At 44.9% G+C, this 13,988-nt stretch overlaps 1 protein-coding gene across 3 annotated transcripts in view; it reads right to left on the bottom strand.

Moving 5' to 3' along the window:
• KANK1 (KN motif and ankyrin repeat domains 1) overlaps window positions 1-13,988 on the bottom strand; it is a 206,443-nt gene that overhangs the window by 61,888 nt on the left and 130,567 nt on the right. For all 3 annotated transcript variants that reach the window (XR_006294996.1, XM_043565801.1, XM_043565800.1), the window contains exon 3: window positions 5,972-6,091. Coding sequence is in view for 2 of the 3 variants with exons in the window: in XM_043565801.1 (XP_043421736.1) it covers window positions 5,972-6,008 (37 nt within the window). In the remaining variant the exon portion in view is untranslated. The remainder of the gene's footprint in view (window positions 1-5,971; window positions 6,092-13,988) is intronic.

Here is a 13,988-nt window from a genome sequence, read left to right on the forward strand (position 1 = left end):
CGCTTCTGGCTTAGCCATTAACTAACAGTGTGAGTTGGGCAACTTGTGTTCTGTGGTCTGAAAGTGGGGACAAGTGGAATCAAAAAGATCCCCGTTGGCCCTCACCTATGCTTTTATGTCAGACAACTTTGTTTCCTCCCTTTGTTCTTCCGATACACCACTCACAGGAGACCCCAAAGGACTGATCAGAACACGCATTTAATCCTTGTGCCGACTTTTCCAGGATACCCTGAAAGGTCATGGAGGGCAGCCCCAGCCTCTCATCAGCTTCCGTTCTGCCTTGGGAGGACAGGACTAAGACCCAACACCACAGACACACACAACGGGTCTCGCGCTTGACCATCAGCAGGCAATTTCGCTATCGGGTTCACCGCAGTGGGCTCAGAGTTCTGTTTGAGAAATGCTGCTGCCCAGGAAAAATATTTACACAATCGAGTGGGCTGCACGGCACGGCAGTGTTCGACCTGCTCAGCCAGGAGCCTGTCTTATCAGCGGCCTTTGTACCTCACTTAAGATCCACATGGCGACAAAACCTGGAGCCAGGTAACTGACCAGAAGATCAAGGTCTTATGAAATTGATTGTATGAATTTTAAATGACCACCAAATTTTTAACACAGTTCGGTAAGTATTGTAAATAAGCAAATATATAGTTATCTGGAAAAAATAAAAAACTAACAAAGGCAAATATTAGCAAAAATAAGGCTGGGTGATGGGAGACATAAAATGCTACTCTCTAATACTCATCTGTTGCTTTCATTTATTTAACTTTCATTAACAGTAATATGTCTAGCCTTAAAATCACCGTATCTATGCACCCCAATGTTTAGAGCAGCACTATCAACAATAGCCAAATTATGGAAAGAGCCCAAATGTCCATCAAGTGATGAATGGATAAAGAAGATGCGGTTTATATATACAATGGAATACTACTTGGCGATGAAAAACAATCTTGCCATTTGCAACAATGTGGATGGCACTGGAGGATATTATGGTAAGTGAAGTCAGTCAGTCAGAAAAAGACAGGTATCATCTGTTTTCACTCATATGTGCAATTTGAGAAACTTAACAGATGACCATAGGGGAGGGGAAGGGAAGGAAAAAATGAGGCAAAAACAGAGAAGGAGGCAAACCATAAGAGACTCTTAAATACAGAGAACAAACTGAGGGTTGATGGGATGGGGGGTAGGGGAGAGTGGCTGATGGGCACTGAGGCAGGCACTTGTTGGGATGAGCACCGGGTGTTGTATGTGAGTGATGAATCATGGGAATCCACTCCTGAAGCCAAGACTACCCTGTATGTTAGCTGATGTGATAAATAACACACACACACACACACACACACACACACACACACACAGAGAGAGAGAGAGAGAGAGAGAAGAGAGAGAGAACAGGAGAATACCTCTGATTATAGGAAAAAAAAAAAAAAAGGAAAAAAAATCACCGTATCTGATGGGACCTTGTACAGTGATACCTGAACAGGTGCCTTTCGGACCAGGAACTCACAAGAGAGTCAGCAGATCAAGAAGGGCAGTGATTTCCCCTGACATCCAACCAGCATTTTATACCGTAAAAAAGTGTTTTTATGGCTATTATTTTATCTCTCCTTCACAACACACCTGTGAAGAAGGTAGGGCAGGTATTCTTATCTTCATCTGACAAATAAGCCACCTGTCATTTAGCTTCTGAAGAGATGCTAAGCTCTAATTAAAGTTTTACAACAGCAATTAGTGTTTACAGAGGTAAACAGTGCGTCCAGTTTACAACATGATTTCAGAAACCTGAGAAAGAGCAGACTGTCCCCATCCCCAAAGTGCAGAGACACAGCCATCCTCCTAACCAACGACCCTCACTTCCTTCGTAGCTGGCCCCAGGAAAAGGGGACAGTCACGAGCAATTTATAAAGCTTGTACCTTGTCACGCTGACAGGTGGCATTAGGGTGTTCTCTGGAATACCATAATAAAGGGGTTTTCATTAATGAAATCACAACTGGACCAGTCAACAGAAGTAGGACAGAGATGGTGTGGAAAAGAGGTCACACAGAAACAAATGACTGATACGGACAGGGTGGCCTGGAGGAAGATGAATCTGGAAGGGGTACCCAGGCGAGACTGTCCTGTGTAGCAAGTAAGAACAGAGGACACCCGGCTAAATTTGAATTTCAGATGCACAGTGCATACTTTTTTTAGTGTGAGTCAGTCCTCTACTTTATCCAGAGGCTCTGTCCACAGGAACCCTCAGCTTCCACTAGACGAAAGGTCTTCGAAAGCAGGAGGTGCGTCGACCGAAGGCCTGTTTTGTTCCCTGCTGCATCCGAGTCCCCAGAACAGAGCCTGGCCCGCTGGACGCCCTCCATAATCTTTGCCATGAACTTGTAAAGTTTATTTCTGAAGCCAGGTGCTATGTATGCAGGTGCCTGTCATACCACCTTTATACATTTTGTATGCCTGGAGTTTATTATAAATTTACAAATTATAGCATCAACTAACTGCTCTTGTTTTAAAATCAATACCTTTTGGGGTGCTAGGCGGCTTAGTTGGTTAAGGGCCTCTTGATGTCATGTCGGCTCAGGTGGTGATCTCACAGTGCATGAGTTCGAGCCCTGTGTCGGGGTCCGTGCTGACAGCTCAGAGCCTGCTTGGGATTCTGTCTCTTCCTCTCTCTGCCCTCCCTGCTTGCACCCTCTCTCCCATTCTCTCTCCTCCCCTCTCTCTCAATATAAATAAACTTAAGAAACAAAATAAAATAAAATCAGCTTTTATTCTAGCTAACTGAAGGACTCAGTGGGGAAGTCCAAGTGTAAAAGGACTCTGAATAGTCCCTTACTCAGTTTCAAGTCTCAAACAAGGACACGATATGTGATGTCAGACCTCAGATGTGCTGGCAGGCCAAGGGCACTGCTTGGCCAAGTGGTGTTTTTCTCAGCTGGCTTCTTCTGCTTCTGCTTTGTTCCTAAGACCATGAAAAGCATTTCTCGTGCCAATGCTCTCACTCCAACCTCATATGGGACTTTTCCTCAGGTTTTATGGAAGCCCAAAGCCTTGATTTTTCAGGGGAAGGGGTGGGCCAGATTCCTTTTGGGGCCATAAAGCCCTCTGTAACCCATCTTAATCTGCAGTCTGTAAATGTTTTTATGTTAATTACATTTCAAAACAGTATATTTATAAACAGCATATACTTCTGCATGTTTGAGTTTGGCTTTTTTTTTTTTAAACAATGGGCAGGCATTTCTTTTGCAATACAGAGCAGGAAAACAAAAGGTAAAAATAGTGATTTTTTATAAGCATTATCTCAACTGTGTGAAATATTTAAAATTTAAAGACCATACCAAAGGGGCGCCTGGGTGGCTCAGTTACGCGTCCGACTTCGGCTCAGGTCCTGATCTTGCAGTTCCTGAGTTCGAGCCCCATGTCAGGCTCTGTGCTGACAGCTCGGAGCCCGGAGCCTGCTTCGGATTCTGTGTCTCCCTCTCTGTCTGCCCCTCCCCTGCTTGAGCTCTCTCTCTCGCTCTCTCTCTCTCTCTCTCAAAATCATAAATAACATTAAAAAGAATTTTTTAAAAAGTTTAAAAAATAAAAATAAAGACCATACAGAAAAGGAGCACAACATGTATTTCTGGGTTGGGGGCATTACCAGTAATTCTTGCTCTATTTTTTAAGAAAACATTAAACTTTTATATCTTAGAATTTTCTAAAATGGGCCTCATATATATGTATATATGCATGCATATACGTGTGTGTGTGTGTGTGTGTGTGTGTGTGTGTGTAACTATAGTAATTATGTATGGCTGAGCTTCTAATCAGATTGCTTACAGAGGTCATGGCGACTAGAAAAAACAAAACTGTCCCTTGCCTGGTGCAGACACCTGTCTGCAGTAACTAATCATACCCTGATACCCCAGAAGTCACAAATCATAGAGCTTCCCTTTGTTTCTGGACTCAGTACCCAGACCTGCTAGGCAGGGGGAAAGGTTACAGCTGGGTCATCAGACTTTAAGAACCAAAGGAAAAGAGACACTCCAGAAGAGTCAGGCTGGAGAAGGAACTGAGGGCAAATGGGGTAGGTATCTACACCCTTGAAGACAGGAATGTGCTAGACACACCAGTGGGTCAAGGTCTAGAGGCACCACTAACTCCAGCCCCCCTTCCTCTGAACGTGTGGGAAGTGGGGGCAGGAGAGGGAAGGGAGGAGCATCACAGGAGATTGAAACTCACTCACCACACTCAAGACATTTCATGTTTCAATCTCCTCCCTCAGCAAGTATTTGACTCGACACGAGGAATGATCCTGACTTTTCTTACTTAGGTTAAGGGACTGAGGTTCTCTGCCATCACACAGGGCTGATAGCGATGGTGAAGGGGACAGTGTCATCTCACAGGATTACGTACGAACTAGGGATGGGAGTAGAGACAGAGCAGCTTTGGCATCATGGTACGCTGTGGGTGTTCATTTAAAGGCTAGATTTGTGTCGTTTGTATTTTATTTTTAAGCTTATTTATTTTGAGAGAGCAAGCAGGGGAGCGGCAGAGAGAGAGGGAGAGAGAGAGAGAATCACAAGCAGGCCTCGCAGTGGCGGCACGGAGCCCGACGTGGGACTTGAACTCATCAACCATGAGATCATGACCTGAGCCGAAGTTAAGAGTCAGACGCTTAACTGACTGAGCCACCCGGGCGCCCCCAGTTTTCCTTGCCGACAGCAGTCCTGAGCAGAATCTCTACAAGTCCCTGGCGGCTGGCAAGTAGAAGGGACCAACAGAAGAATAAACAGAGAAAGATCAGTCGTCCCAGAATAAACGGAGTTTGGCTGGGTTTGGCCTGGGGCAAGAAAGCTACCAAGTTCTTGTCAGAGGGGATGCTTGCAGCCAGGACTGCTAGAAGGAAAAGTCACACGGGTGGGCTGGGGACACCCCCCACAGAGGGCTCCTCCTGCCGCAGTCCTTACCAGAGCTTGCCGGCTTACCTGGCACTTGTAAGTCTGCTTCTGGTGCTCGCGTGGGTCTCAACCCTGCAGGCAGACACGTTTACTGATACCGCACACACGGAACAGTCCTGCCCCCTATTTCATGGTTAGTGCTGGAGCTGGGACTCCAATTCAGGTGTCCTGATTCCAACTCCACATTCCTTCCATGACCCAGTGTTCAGAGCAGCAGAGCCCCGACCCCTTTTCAGACACCGCGCGACAGTTCCTGCATACATACACGGTCACCGTTCTCGCACATTCTGCTCTTTGGCTGATCGCTCAAGAGAGGCACGGACGCTCGGCGTACCGTTGGGGGCAGGTGGTCGTCTCTCAGGAGGACTTCCTCTGCATTTGTCCTATAAATTTCTCCCACATCTTATATAGGCAATACCGGACGAGCTATGCAACCTGTGTAGGTCTCTAACGTAACTAGAGTAACAGTGAGAACACAAATCTTTATGATTCGTGATATGGCTTGTTGATTATTCCTCTCTGGGAAAGTTGCTCTAGCAAGTAAGCTCTTCCCTAGCCACTCTGTCCCTTTGTGCAGCAACACGAAACAAACCCTGCTTGGGACCAGACACTAGGAACTGGTTTTAGGCATCCAAACCTATCTCCTCTCGCATCGCTCAATCCCTCATAAAGAAGGGCAAGAGAAATGCCCATTATCCTTGGATCAGCACTCGGGGTTTTACATTGATCTTTCAACACTTCAACAGTATTGACTTGGGTAATAATTTACCTAACTGATTTCTGCACATAAAGACTCTAAAGATAAAAGCAAATTCTCTAAGAGATTTTGGAAAAAACAAAAACAAAAACAAAAATATTAAAAAAAACCAACCTAGCTTCGATGGATAGAAAATTGCTTTCAAAGTCCAGTTACCTAGGCAACCTGCTATTATCTACCCATTACTGAAAAAGACATAAGAAATCAGTTTGAGCAAAGGCATACACACACACACTCTCTCTCTCTCTCTCTCTCTCTCTCTCTCCAGAGTTGAGTTACCTGAGGCACAGCCGTTAACCTTTGTGGCGTGAGCCATGCTGGCTAGAGTCCAATGACAGATCCAGAAAGGAGTGAGGAATCATGCAAATTTTATGCATCAAGTTCCCAAATGCGATCAACCTGAAACAATGAAGACAGCCTCATCAAAATGGATCATTTAAAAATATGTACAACACTAAATCTTAAACGTCTGTTTACAAAGATGGCTGCTAATGGAGAGAGCAAATCAGGAGTCAGGGAGAGATGGCCTGTGGATGGGGGTGATGACGGCCTGGCCCCGCCACTCAGTGCTGAGATTCATGTACCCGCAGATGTGCCTGTGGACGGGCACCCAGAGCAGGGCTCTAGACATGATACTCTTATCAGAGATGGAAATGGTTCTCCAGAAACGTGACATTTTTAGGAAGGTGGCCTTCAAATACCAAGGGCCTCCTCAGGGGCATCATTCCCTAGCCTACAGCAAATCCACTACAAACCATTTTTGGTACTTTACAAAAAAAATTTATTTATTTTTGAGAGAGAGACAGAGAGAGAGAGAGCGAGTGCACAAGCAGGGAAGGGGCAGAGAATCCAAAGCAGGCTCCAGGCTCTCAGCTATCAGTATAGAGCTTGATGCGGGGCTTGAACATGCAAACCTAGAGATCATGACGTGAGCTGACGTCGGATGCTTAACCGACTGAGCCACCCAGATGCCCTGACCATTTGTGGTTCTTAAACGTAACGTCTTTTCCAGATGCTGGCTCAACACCTTCAAGGTAGTTGCTGTTGTAGCAAGCCTTCACATTTTTAAAGGATTGATTCACGGGAACCCTTCTGAGGTATCTCAAAGTCTTTTGCCTACTCGGTCTTTTAAAACATAAATCTGAGGGGCACCTGGGTGGCGCAGTCGGTTGAGCGTCCGACTTCAGCCAGGTCACGATCTCGCGGTCCGTGAGTTCGAGCCCCGCGTCGGGCTCTGGGCTGATGGCTCAGAGCCTGGAGCCTGTTTCCGATTCTGTGTCTCCCTCTCTCTCTGACCCTCCCCCGTTCATGCTCTGTCTCTCTCTGTCCCAAAAAATAAATAAAAACGTTGAAAAAAAAATTTTAAACATAAATCTGAGCCAGTCAGCTCCCCTCTTAAAAAAGTCTTCAATATCTCCCACCGTCCTGTCAGATAACCTTCAAATGACAGTATGGCACAGCACATGGTTCGGAAACATTAGGGGTCACAACAGGCACCATATTTCTTACTTTATATCGATCCTCTATTTAAAAGTTACCTGAGATTACTACTATAAGACATAGTAGAAACACACTATTTAAAACAAAAAAGAAACAAGAATAGTAACAGGAAGGGAACATTGCTCTAACCTCTGCTTTTTCAAAACGCCTTTTGAAAAATGCTGGTAAGGAAAGCAAACAATGGTATAGAGGAAAATAGTCCATTTCCACTGTGCCCAGATCCTAACTCAAGACCCACAAAACCCGAAGAAACTGATCTAACAAGTTCCAAGTTGGGAATTCAAGTGTCGGTTCAGAAACCCGCAGTGACCTCCCTAAAAGAACAAAATGCTGGGGCGTCTGGGTGGCTCAGGGGGTTAAGCATCCGACGTCGGCTCAGGTCACGATCTCACGGTTTGTGGGTCCGAGCCCCGCGTCGGGCTCTGTGCTGACAGCTAGGAGCCTGCTTTGGTTTCTGTCTCCTGCTCTCTCTGTCCCTCCCCACGTGTGCTCTGTTTCTCTGTCTCTCAAAAATAAATAAATGTAAAAAATAAAATAAAATAAAATAAAGAACAAAATGCTAATACATACGCATATACACGTCTAATGCAGCCAGTGAAATCACTTAAGAGCTTTCAATAATGTAGTAAAATACTCAAAGAACATCGATAAAAATTGTATTCTGTCATAAACCCAATTTTGTGAAAAATATGTACATATTTACACATTGATTTAAAACCCCAAGAAATAAATACACCAAAATGTTCCTTATGGTTGCTCCTGGCTGATGCAATTAGGGTGGAACTTAGCTCCTTTGTTAGATTTGTAATAGTAACTATTAAAAAAAAAATAAAGATGGGAGACTTCCCGTCTCTGGTTTTATTTGCTTTCAAGTGCACGGGAGAAAGAAGAAAGAATTTTCAAAACGCAACGTGAAAGGGAACTATGAGGCCACGGTCATGGAGAGTGTAAGAAGTGAGAAATCCAAGTACATAGAAGGCAGGCACAGGAAATGGCTGATCTCTGTGGTCACACAGTGACAGTCACTAGCTGAAGAGCTAGTGAAATTGTCTTCGCTGCCTGAATGGGTTTTCGCTTGTAGTTCAAAGTGAACTATTTACTGTTCCCTTGCTTGGCTTTTCCAGCTTTGGGGACTGCCACTCCGCCGGCAGAGACCGGATTCTCAGCCTCCCCCGAGAAGCTCCCTGCTGGTCCCCACTTGGTGTGTGACAGCACACCATAAGGAAAGGATGGCTCTAATCTCTCTGCAGTCACCTGACATTCTGTTGGAAACAGGCACTGGTCCGGGTCCATGGCATTGAGCTTGGGAAGCAGTAACCTCCGTGCGGGCAGAGCTGGCTTTAGGGATACAATGAGCATTACCTTTAAGAATAGGAGGGGGGGCCTGGGTGGCGCAGTCGGTTAAGCGTCCTTCAGCCAGGTCACGGTCTCACGGTCCGGGAGTTCGAGCCCCGCGTCAGGCTCTGGGCTGATGGCTCAGAGCCTGGAGCCTGTTTCCGATTCTGTCTCCCTCTCTCTCTGCCCCTCCCCCGTTCATGCTCTGGCTCTCTCTGTCCCAAAAATAAATAAACGTTGAAAAAAAAATTTTTTTTAAAAAAAGAATAGGAATGACTACACAAGTCTGGCAAATGTAGCTTGGTTAAAAAAAAAATGTGGGGACTGGTAGAGAAGAAGGAAGAGAGGGAACAGGGAGATAAGGGGACAGAGGACTTCCTGTCCAGCTTCTGAAATTCTTCAACTGATTACACTTTTGAAAGCCAACAAAAGCAAATCTAAGCTGATTCGTGACCCCTTTCTAGATCGGTGCGCTGGGCTGGTGCTCTTGCTTCAGAATGGCTTGTAAATACCACCCCTTAAACTCGTGAGGGCAAACAGAAGGCAAGAAGAAACAGGCTGCATGTGTTATGGGTGCATGAAGTAGGTGTCAAGGTATTTGGATGGAGATATGCCCAGAATCTCCTGAGTGAAGCTTCATAAACTTTGGTCCAAGGTCCCCTCCTGTTAGTGAACACCCTTCGCCTGGCAGAAAATCTTTATGTCCGATCCAAACTGGTCTCTCCCACCCTCCCCCAAACCGAACGATAAAATCAAAAGGAAGGAGAAACCTCAAAAAGGGAACAAGCATGCCACTGGTAATATAATAAGATATGTGTCACCGGGTGTGGATCCCGGTAGTGTCTATGCAAAAACAACAGTTTCATATGGTGTATTGATTTTTCCCAGTTATTGTTCATGCCTGACAGGTGGCCTCAAACTGTGAGGACTTAGTCTTCTTAATGATATGCAGATTCTTATGTCAGTGCATTATATAAACCAGAAAAGGGTTGGCCATGTTCCATTCTCTGTTACAGATCAATAAACTGCTTCTTTTCTTCCCCAGAGAAGGCTGCAAACCAGTAAATCTTAAGCGGTACAATGGTGGCTTAGTTGAGCTCACTAAGAAAAAGCACTCCTTTGAAAGCCTCTAGGGAAATACATCAATACAGAAAATAAAGAATTTGTCGTCTTCTCTATTTCAAGCGACAAATCTGAAGAACATTTTAGTAGCTCCCCGAGCGCAGCACAGAGAATAATGTAGACGTTGCATGAATTTATCCCATAAACGCATGACATTAGTTCAATACGAAACCAACGGGAGGAACAGCCCACTGGGTCTTCTCTAAGAAAGCATTAGTGAAAACAGATAGATGAACTTGAGATTTGACATATACCCTAGACTGGCTCTGGCAACCAACCAAATGCCACTGCCTTGGTTAGAGCCCAGATAATGACCACGAGGACACTGCTGATGACCAAGCAGATGACAGCTGGTATTCACTGAGCTCTTACTGTTATCAGTTATTGAGATATAAATGGTATCCATTCTATGGTGCACCATTACTTTAAGTAGCACTGATTAAAAACTAATGTTGCTAATTAAACAGTCTTAAAATGCTTATTAAGATTATATTAATTGTAGGATATATCCTCGTCTCAGAAATGTTAGAATGTGAAAAATGTGCATCTTAGAATTTGTGAACTTATGTTACATTCAGGGCATTTAGGTTTTTTAAAAATTTATTTGGGGGGGGGCATGAGTGGGAGAGGGACAGAGAGAGAGAGAGAGAGAAAGAGAGAGAGAGAGAGAGAATCCCAAGCAGGCTCTGCACTGTCACCACAGAATCCTATGTGGGGCTTGATCTCATGAACCACGAGACCATGACCTGAGTTGAAATCAAGAGTTGGATGCTTAACCAACTGAGCCACCCAGGCGCCCCACATTCAAGGCATTTTTTAAAGCACCTAACAGTTATCACCTCATTCAAACTTCACAATAACCCTGCGAGCTACTAAAAATTCTCTCTCCCCATTGTACAAACAGGAAGCTCAGGCATAGGGAGGTCAGAACACGCCTGGCTATGGGTGCCTGAGTGGCTCAGTCGGTTGAGCGTCCGACTTTGGCTCAGGTCATGATCTCGTGGTCCATGAGTTCAAGCCCCGCATCGGGCTCTGTGCTGACAGCCTGGGGCCTGGAGCCTGTTTCGGATGCTGTGTCCCCCTCTCTGTCTGCCACTCCCCCTCTCATGCTCTGTTTCTCTCTGTCAAATATAAATAAACATTAAAAACAAACAAAAAAAACATGCCTGGCTCACAGAACTAGGAAGTGCCAGAGCCAAGTGCAGGGGTGAGCAATCCAGCCCTAGAGCCCGCACTCCAGCCCTCGTGGGTAAGGGCCCTGTTGCTTTAACAAGTAAAAATTTATGCGCCTAAATAAGGGGAACCTTTCAAGGCCCTCACCTGAGGGATGTACACGCTTACTGAAAGGATACTTAAATTCCTTTTAGAAAGAAAGCTATGTTTCAGAATGTTACGGCATTTGTTTTTGAAGCAACCGTATTTCCCGTCTTACTCCTTGAGATTACACGTTTAAGAGCCTAAGGAGGGACTTACATGACACATAGGAAAGGCCATCGTATGCGCCCATCACACTTTGATCGGGACTCCCCAGGATACTCGTCCATGTGGCTATCTGCCTTGTTCCTTAGACTATACTACGGATGTCATTTGACTCAATACGTTAAGTACTTTTTCACCTGACCAACATCCTCCCCCACTCAGGGTTAGGTGGGAGGCTCCCAATGGAATCACAGTAATTTCAAAAATGGACAGAATCAGGGCAGTCAAATTGGAATAAGAACCTTCCTGTTCAAATGACAAGTGTTAAGAGGGGAAACCACCGTTTTGATGTATATGTTCTGGAATCTCTTCTACAACATGTCATAGTATTGTTTCTTTTGCTTCACAAAATTAACAACATAGTTTTACCTAAAATCTGGAAAAGACAGAAAAAATAGTCACTCACAATCTCTCAGTGCTGACGTGGCAATCATGACCAGCTGAGGCTCGCTCTTTTTTTAAGGTTTATTTATTTTTCAGAGAGAGAGAGAGAGAGAGAGAGAGAGAGAGAGAGAGAGAGAATACGAGCAAGCAGGGGAGGGACAGAGAGAGAGAGGGAGACACAGAATCAGAAGCAGGCTCAGGCTCTGAGCTGTCAGCACAGAGCCCGATGCGGGGCTCGAACTCACAAACTGCAAGACCGTGACCTGAGCTGAAGTTAGACACTCAACCGACTGAGCCACTCAGGCGCCCCCCTGAGGTTCTTTCTCTTCAACGTGTGAGGACTCTATGTGTACTTTTGTCACTTCAACACGTTTTAAAGACCTGCAACTCTTAGAATTGGTACCAGCCACTCTTCCTTTTCTACTTGGAGGCAGCAGATAAATGAAAGCTCCGCATCATTCTCAGAGGCTGACGCACTAGTGCCGGAGGCAGACAGACACACAGTCAAAGCACAAAGCACTCGAACAGCAGTGTACACGCAGTTAATTCTAAGCCACAGGAAGATGGTCTTACCTTGCCCAAACAGGCTGTGAATGGCCAAAAATGTATTCATAAGAGACCACGTGGCCAAAGTCTTAAAGGATGAATGAATGTTTTCCAGGGTGACAAAGAAGGGCATTCTCGACAGAAGGAACAGAGTATGCAAAGTCAAGAGATAAGGAAGTGCATGGTGGGGTGCCTGCCTGGCTCAGTCGGTGGAACATGCAACTCTTAGTCTTGGGGTTGTGACTTTGAGCCCTACGGTGGGTGTAGAGATTACTTAAAAAATTTTGGGGCACCTGGGCGGCTCAGTCAGTTAAGTGTACAACTCTTGGCTTCAGCTCAGGTCATGATCTCACAACTTGTGAGTGTGAGCCCCACTCGGGGCTCTGTGCTGACAGCTCCGAGCCTGCTTAGGATGTTCTGTCTCCCTCTTGCTCTGCCCCTCCCCTGCTCTCCCATGATCTCAAAAACAAATAAATAAAATAAAATAAAACCTTGAAAAAAAAAAAGAATAGAGTACATGAAAAGTAGGGCTGTGGCTAGAGCAATGTCTGTTTCCATAGGGGCTCAGTTATGATAAAACAAAGAGGACTAAGGCCTGAGTGCTCAAGAGAAAGCTAAAAAGAATACAGTCTACAAGCCAAAGTCCACACACACACACACCCCTTTACCCTAATAAAACATGCAAAGCTCATTTATTTCTTTAAATAAGGCAGTCTTTCAAACAACCATCCAAAAACCTGTCGAACTTATTATACACCCTCGATGACTGCCCAGATATTTCTGTCCAGAGATTAATTAAAAGTAACTTAATTAAAAGTACTTTTGAGTGCAAACTTTGGCCATCGTTCATTATCAGATTATCTTCTGGGGGTTTCTAGTATTGGCTCCTACCCCAAGAATTGTGGTGGTAATGTTAACCAGCTCTTGGTCACTTTCCAACCAAATTACCTAATTATGACCCAACCCCATTTACCCTTCTCAAATACAGGGGATAATTTTCTTGGTATGGGGTTGGGGGTGGGGGGAGGGTTTGTCAGAAGGAAATCTCAATTATCAATCAAGATCTAAATCAGAGTCCTGGATGCTAGTTTCATTTATAACATAGAAAGGCAATTGTGTTCTCCCCATTATAAAAATTTTATGCTACGCTTGTTCAAACAGTTATATTTACAATCTTATTCTCTGGGGTGATATTTAAGAGGCCAGAAGAAGTGTTTCTGTCTCAGGAACAAGTTGAAATGCAGACATTAAAGAGAATGTATGGAGGAAGCAATAATAAACACATTCATTTATTCATTTAACAAGTGCCCTGTCATGTGCCAGGCACTGTTGTTGGCACAAAGGATACAGCAAGGAGCAAACAAGACACCCACCTGCCCCCATGCCCCAAACAGTCTAACTGGATCTGTGCTTTGGGTTGAAAGAGACTTTAGATTTCAGAGTATGTTTAACAGATGAGCTGTACTAACAGCCAATTCCTGACTCCTCTTTTCCGCATTATTTGAAAAGAATTCCCGTGTTAAGACCTGCCTCCTTGTGCCCCAAAGTGGGTATAGGCGTGTCCAGCCCTCGCCCAGACCTCCCCCCCCCCCCATCCACATCCACTTTCTGCGAGTGTGTTTACAAACAATGCTCTTCCAACAGGTTAAAGGCACCTCAGAGCCTGCAGACGCTCAGAGCCCAGCCTGGCTCTGCTCCAGCCGGGTTGCTGGAATCCACACAGCTTCCTGAACACTTGAAGAAAATGAAGGTAAATTTTCTTTCCAGGAAATTTTCAGTGATCAGAGTTTATCAGATCATAACCACCTAGGCTGAAAACTACCTGTTTTTCTCTGCAAAACAACAGGGCAACGGACGGGCAGACAAATCAGAATCAGAAGTGTTGAAGCTGTTTTTTTTTTTTTTTTAATTTTTTTAACGTTTTATTTTT

This window comes from Prionailurus bengalensis, chromosome D4 (assembly GCF_016509475.1).
Source record: "Prionailurus bengalensis isolate Pbe53 chromosome D4, Fcat_Pben_1.1_paternal_pri, whole genome shotgun sequence".
Taxonomy (NCBI): domain Eukaryota; kingdom Metazoa; phylum Chordata; class Mammalia; order Carnivora; family Felidae; genus Prionailurus; species Prionailurus bengalensis.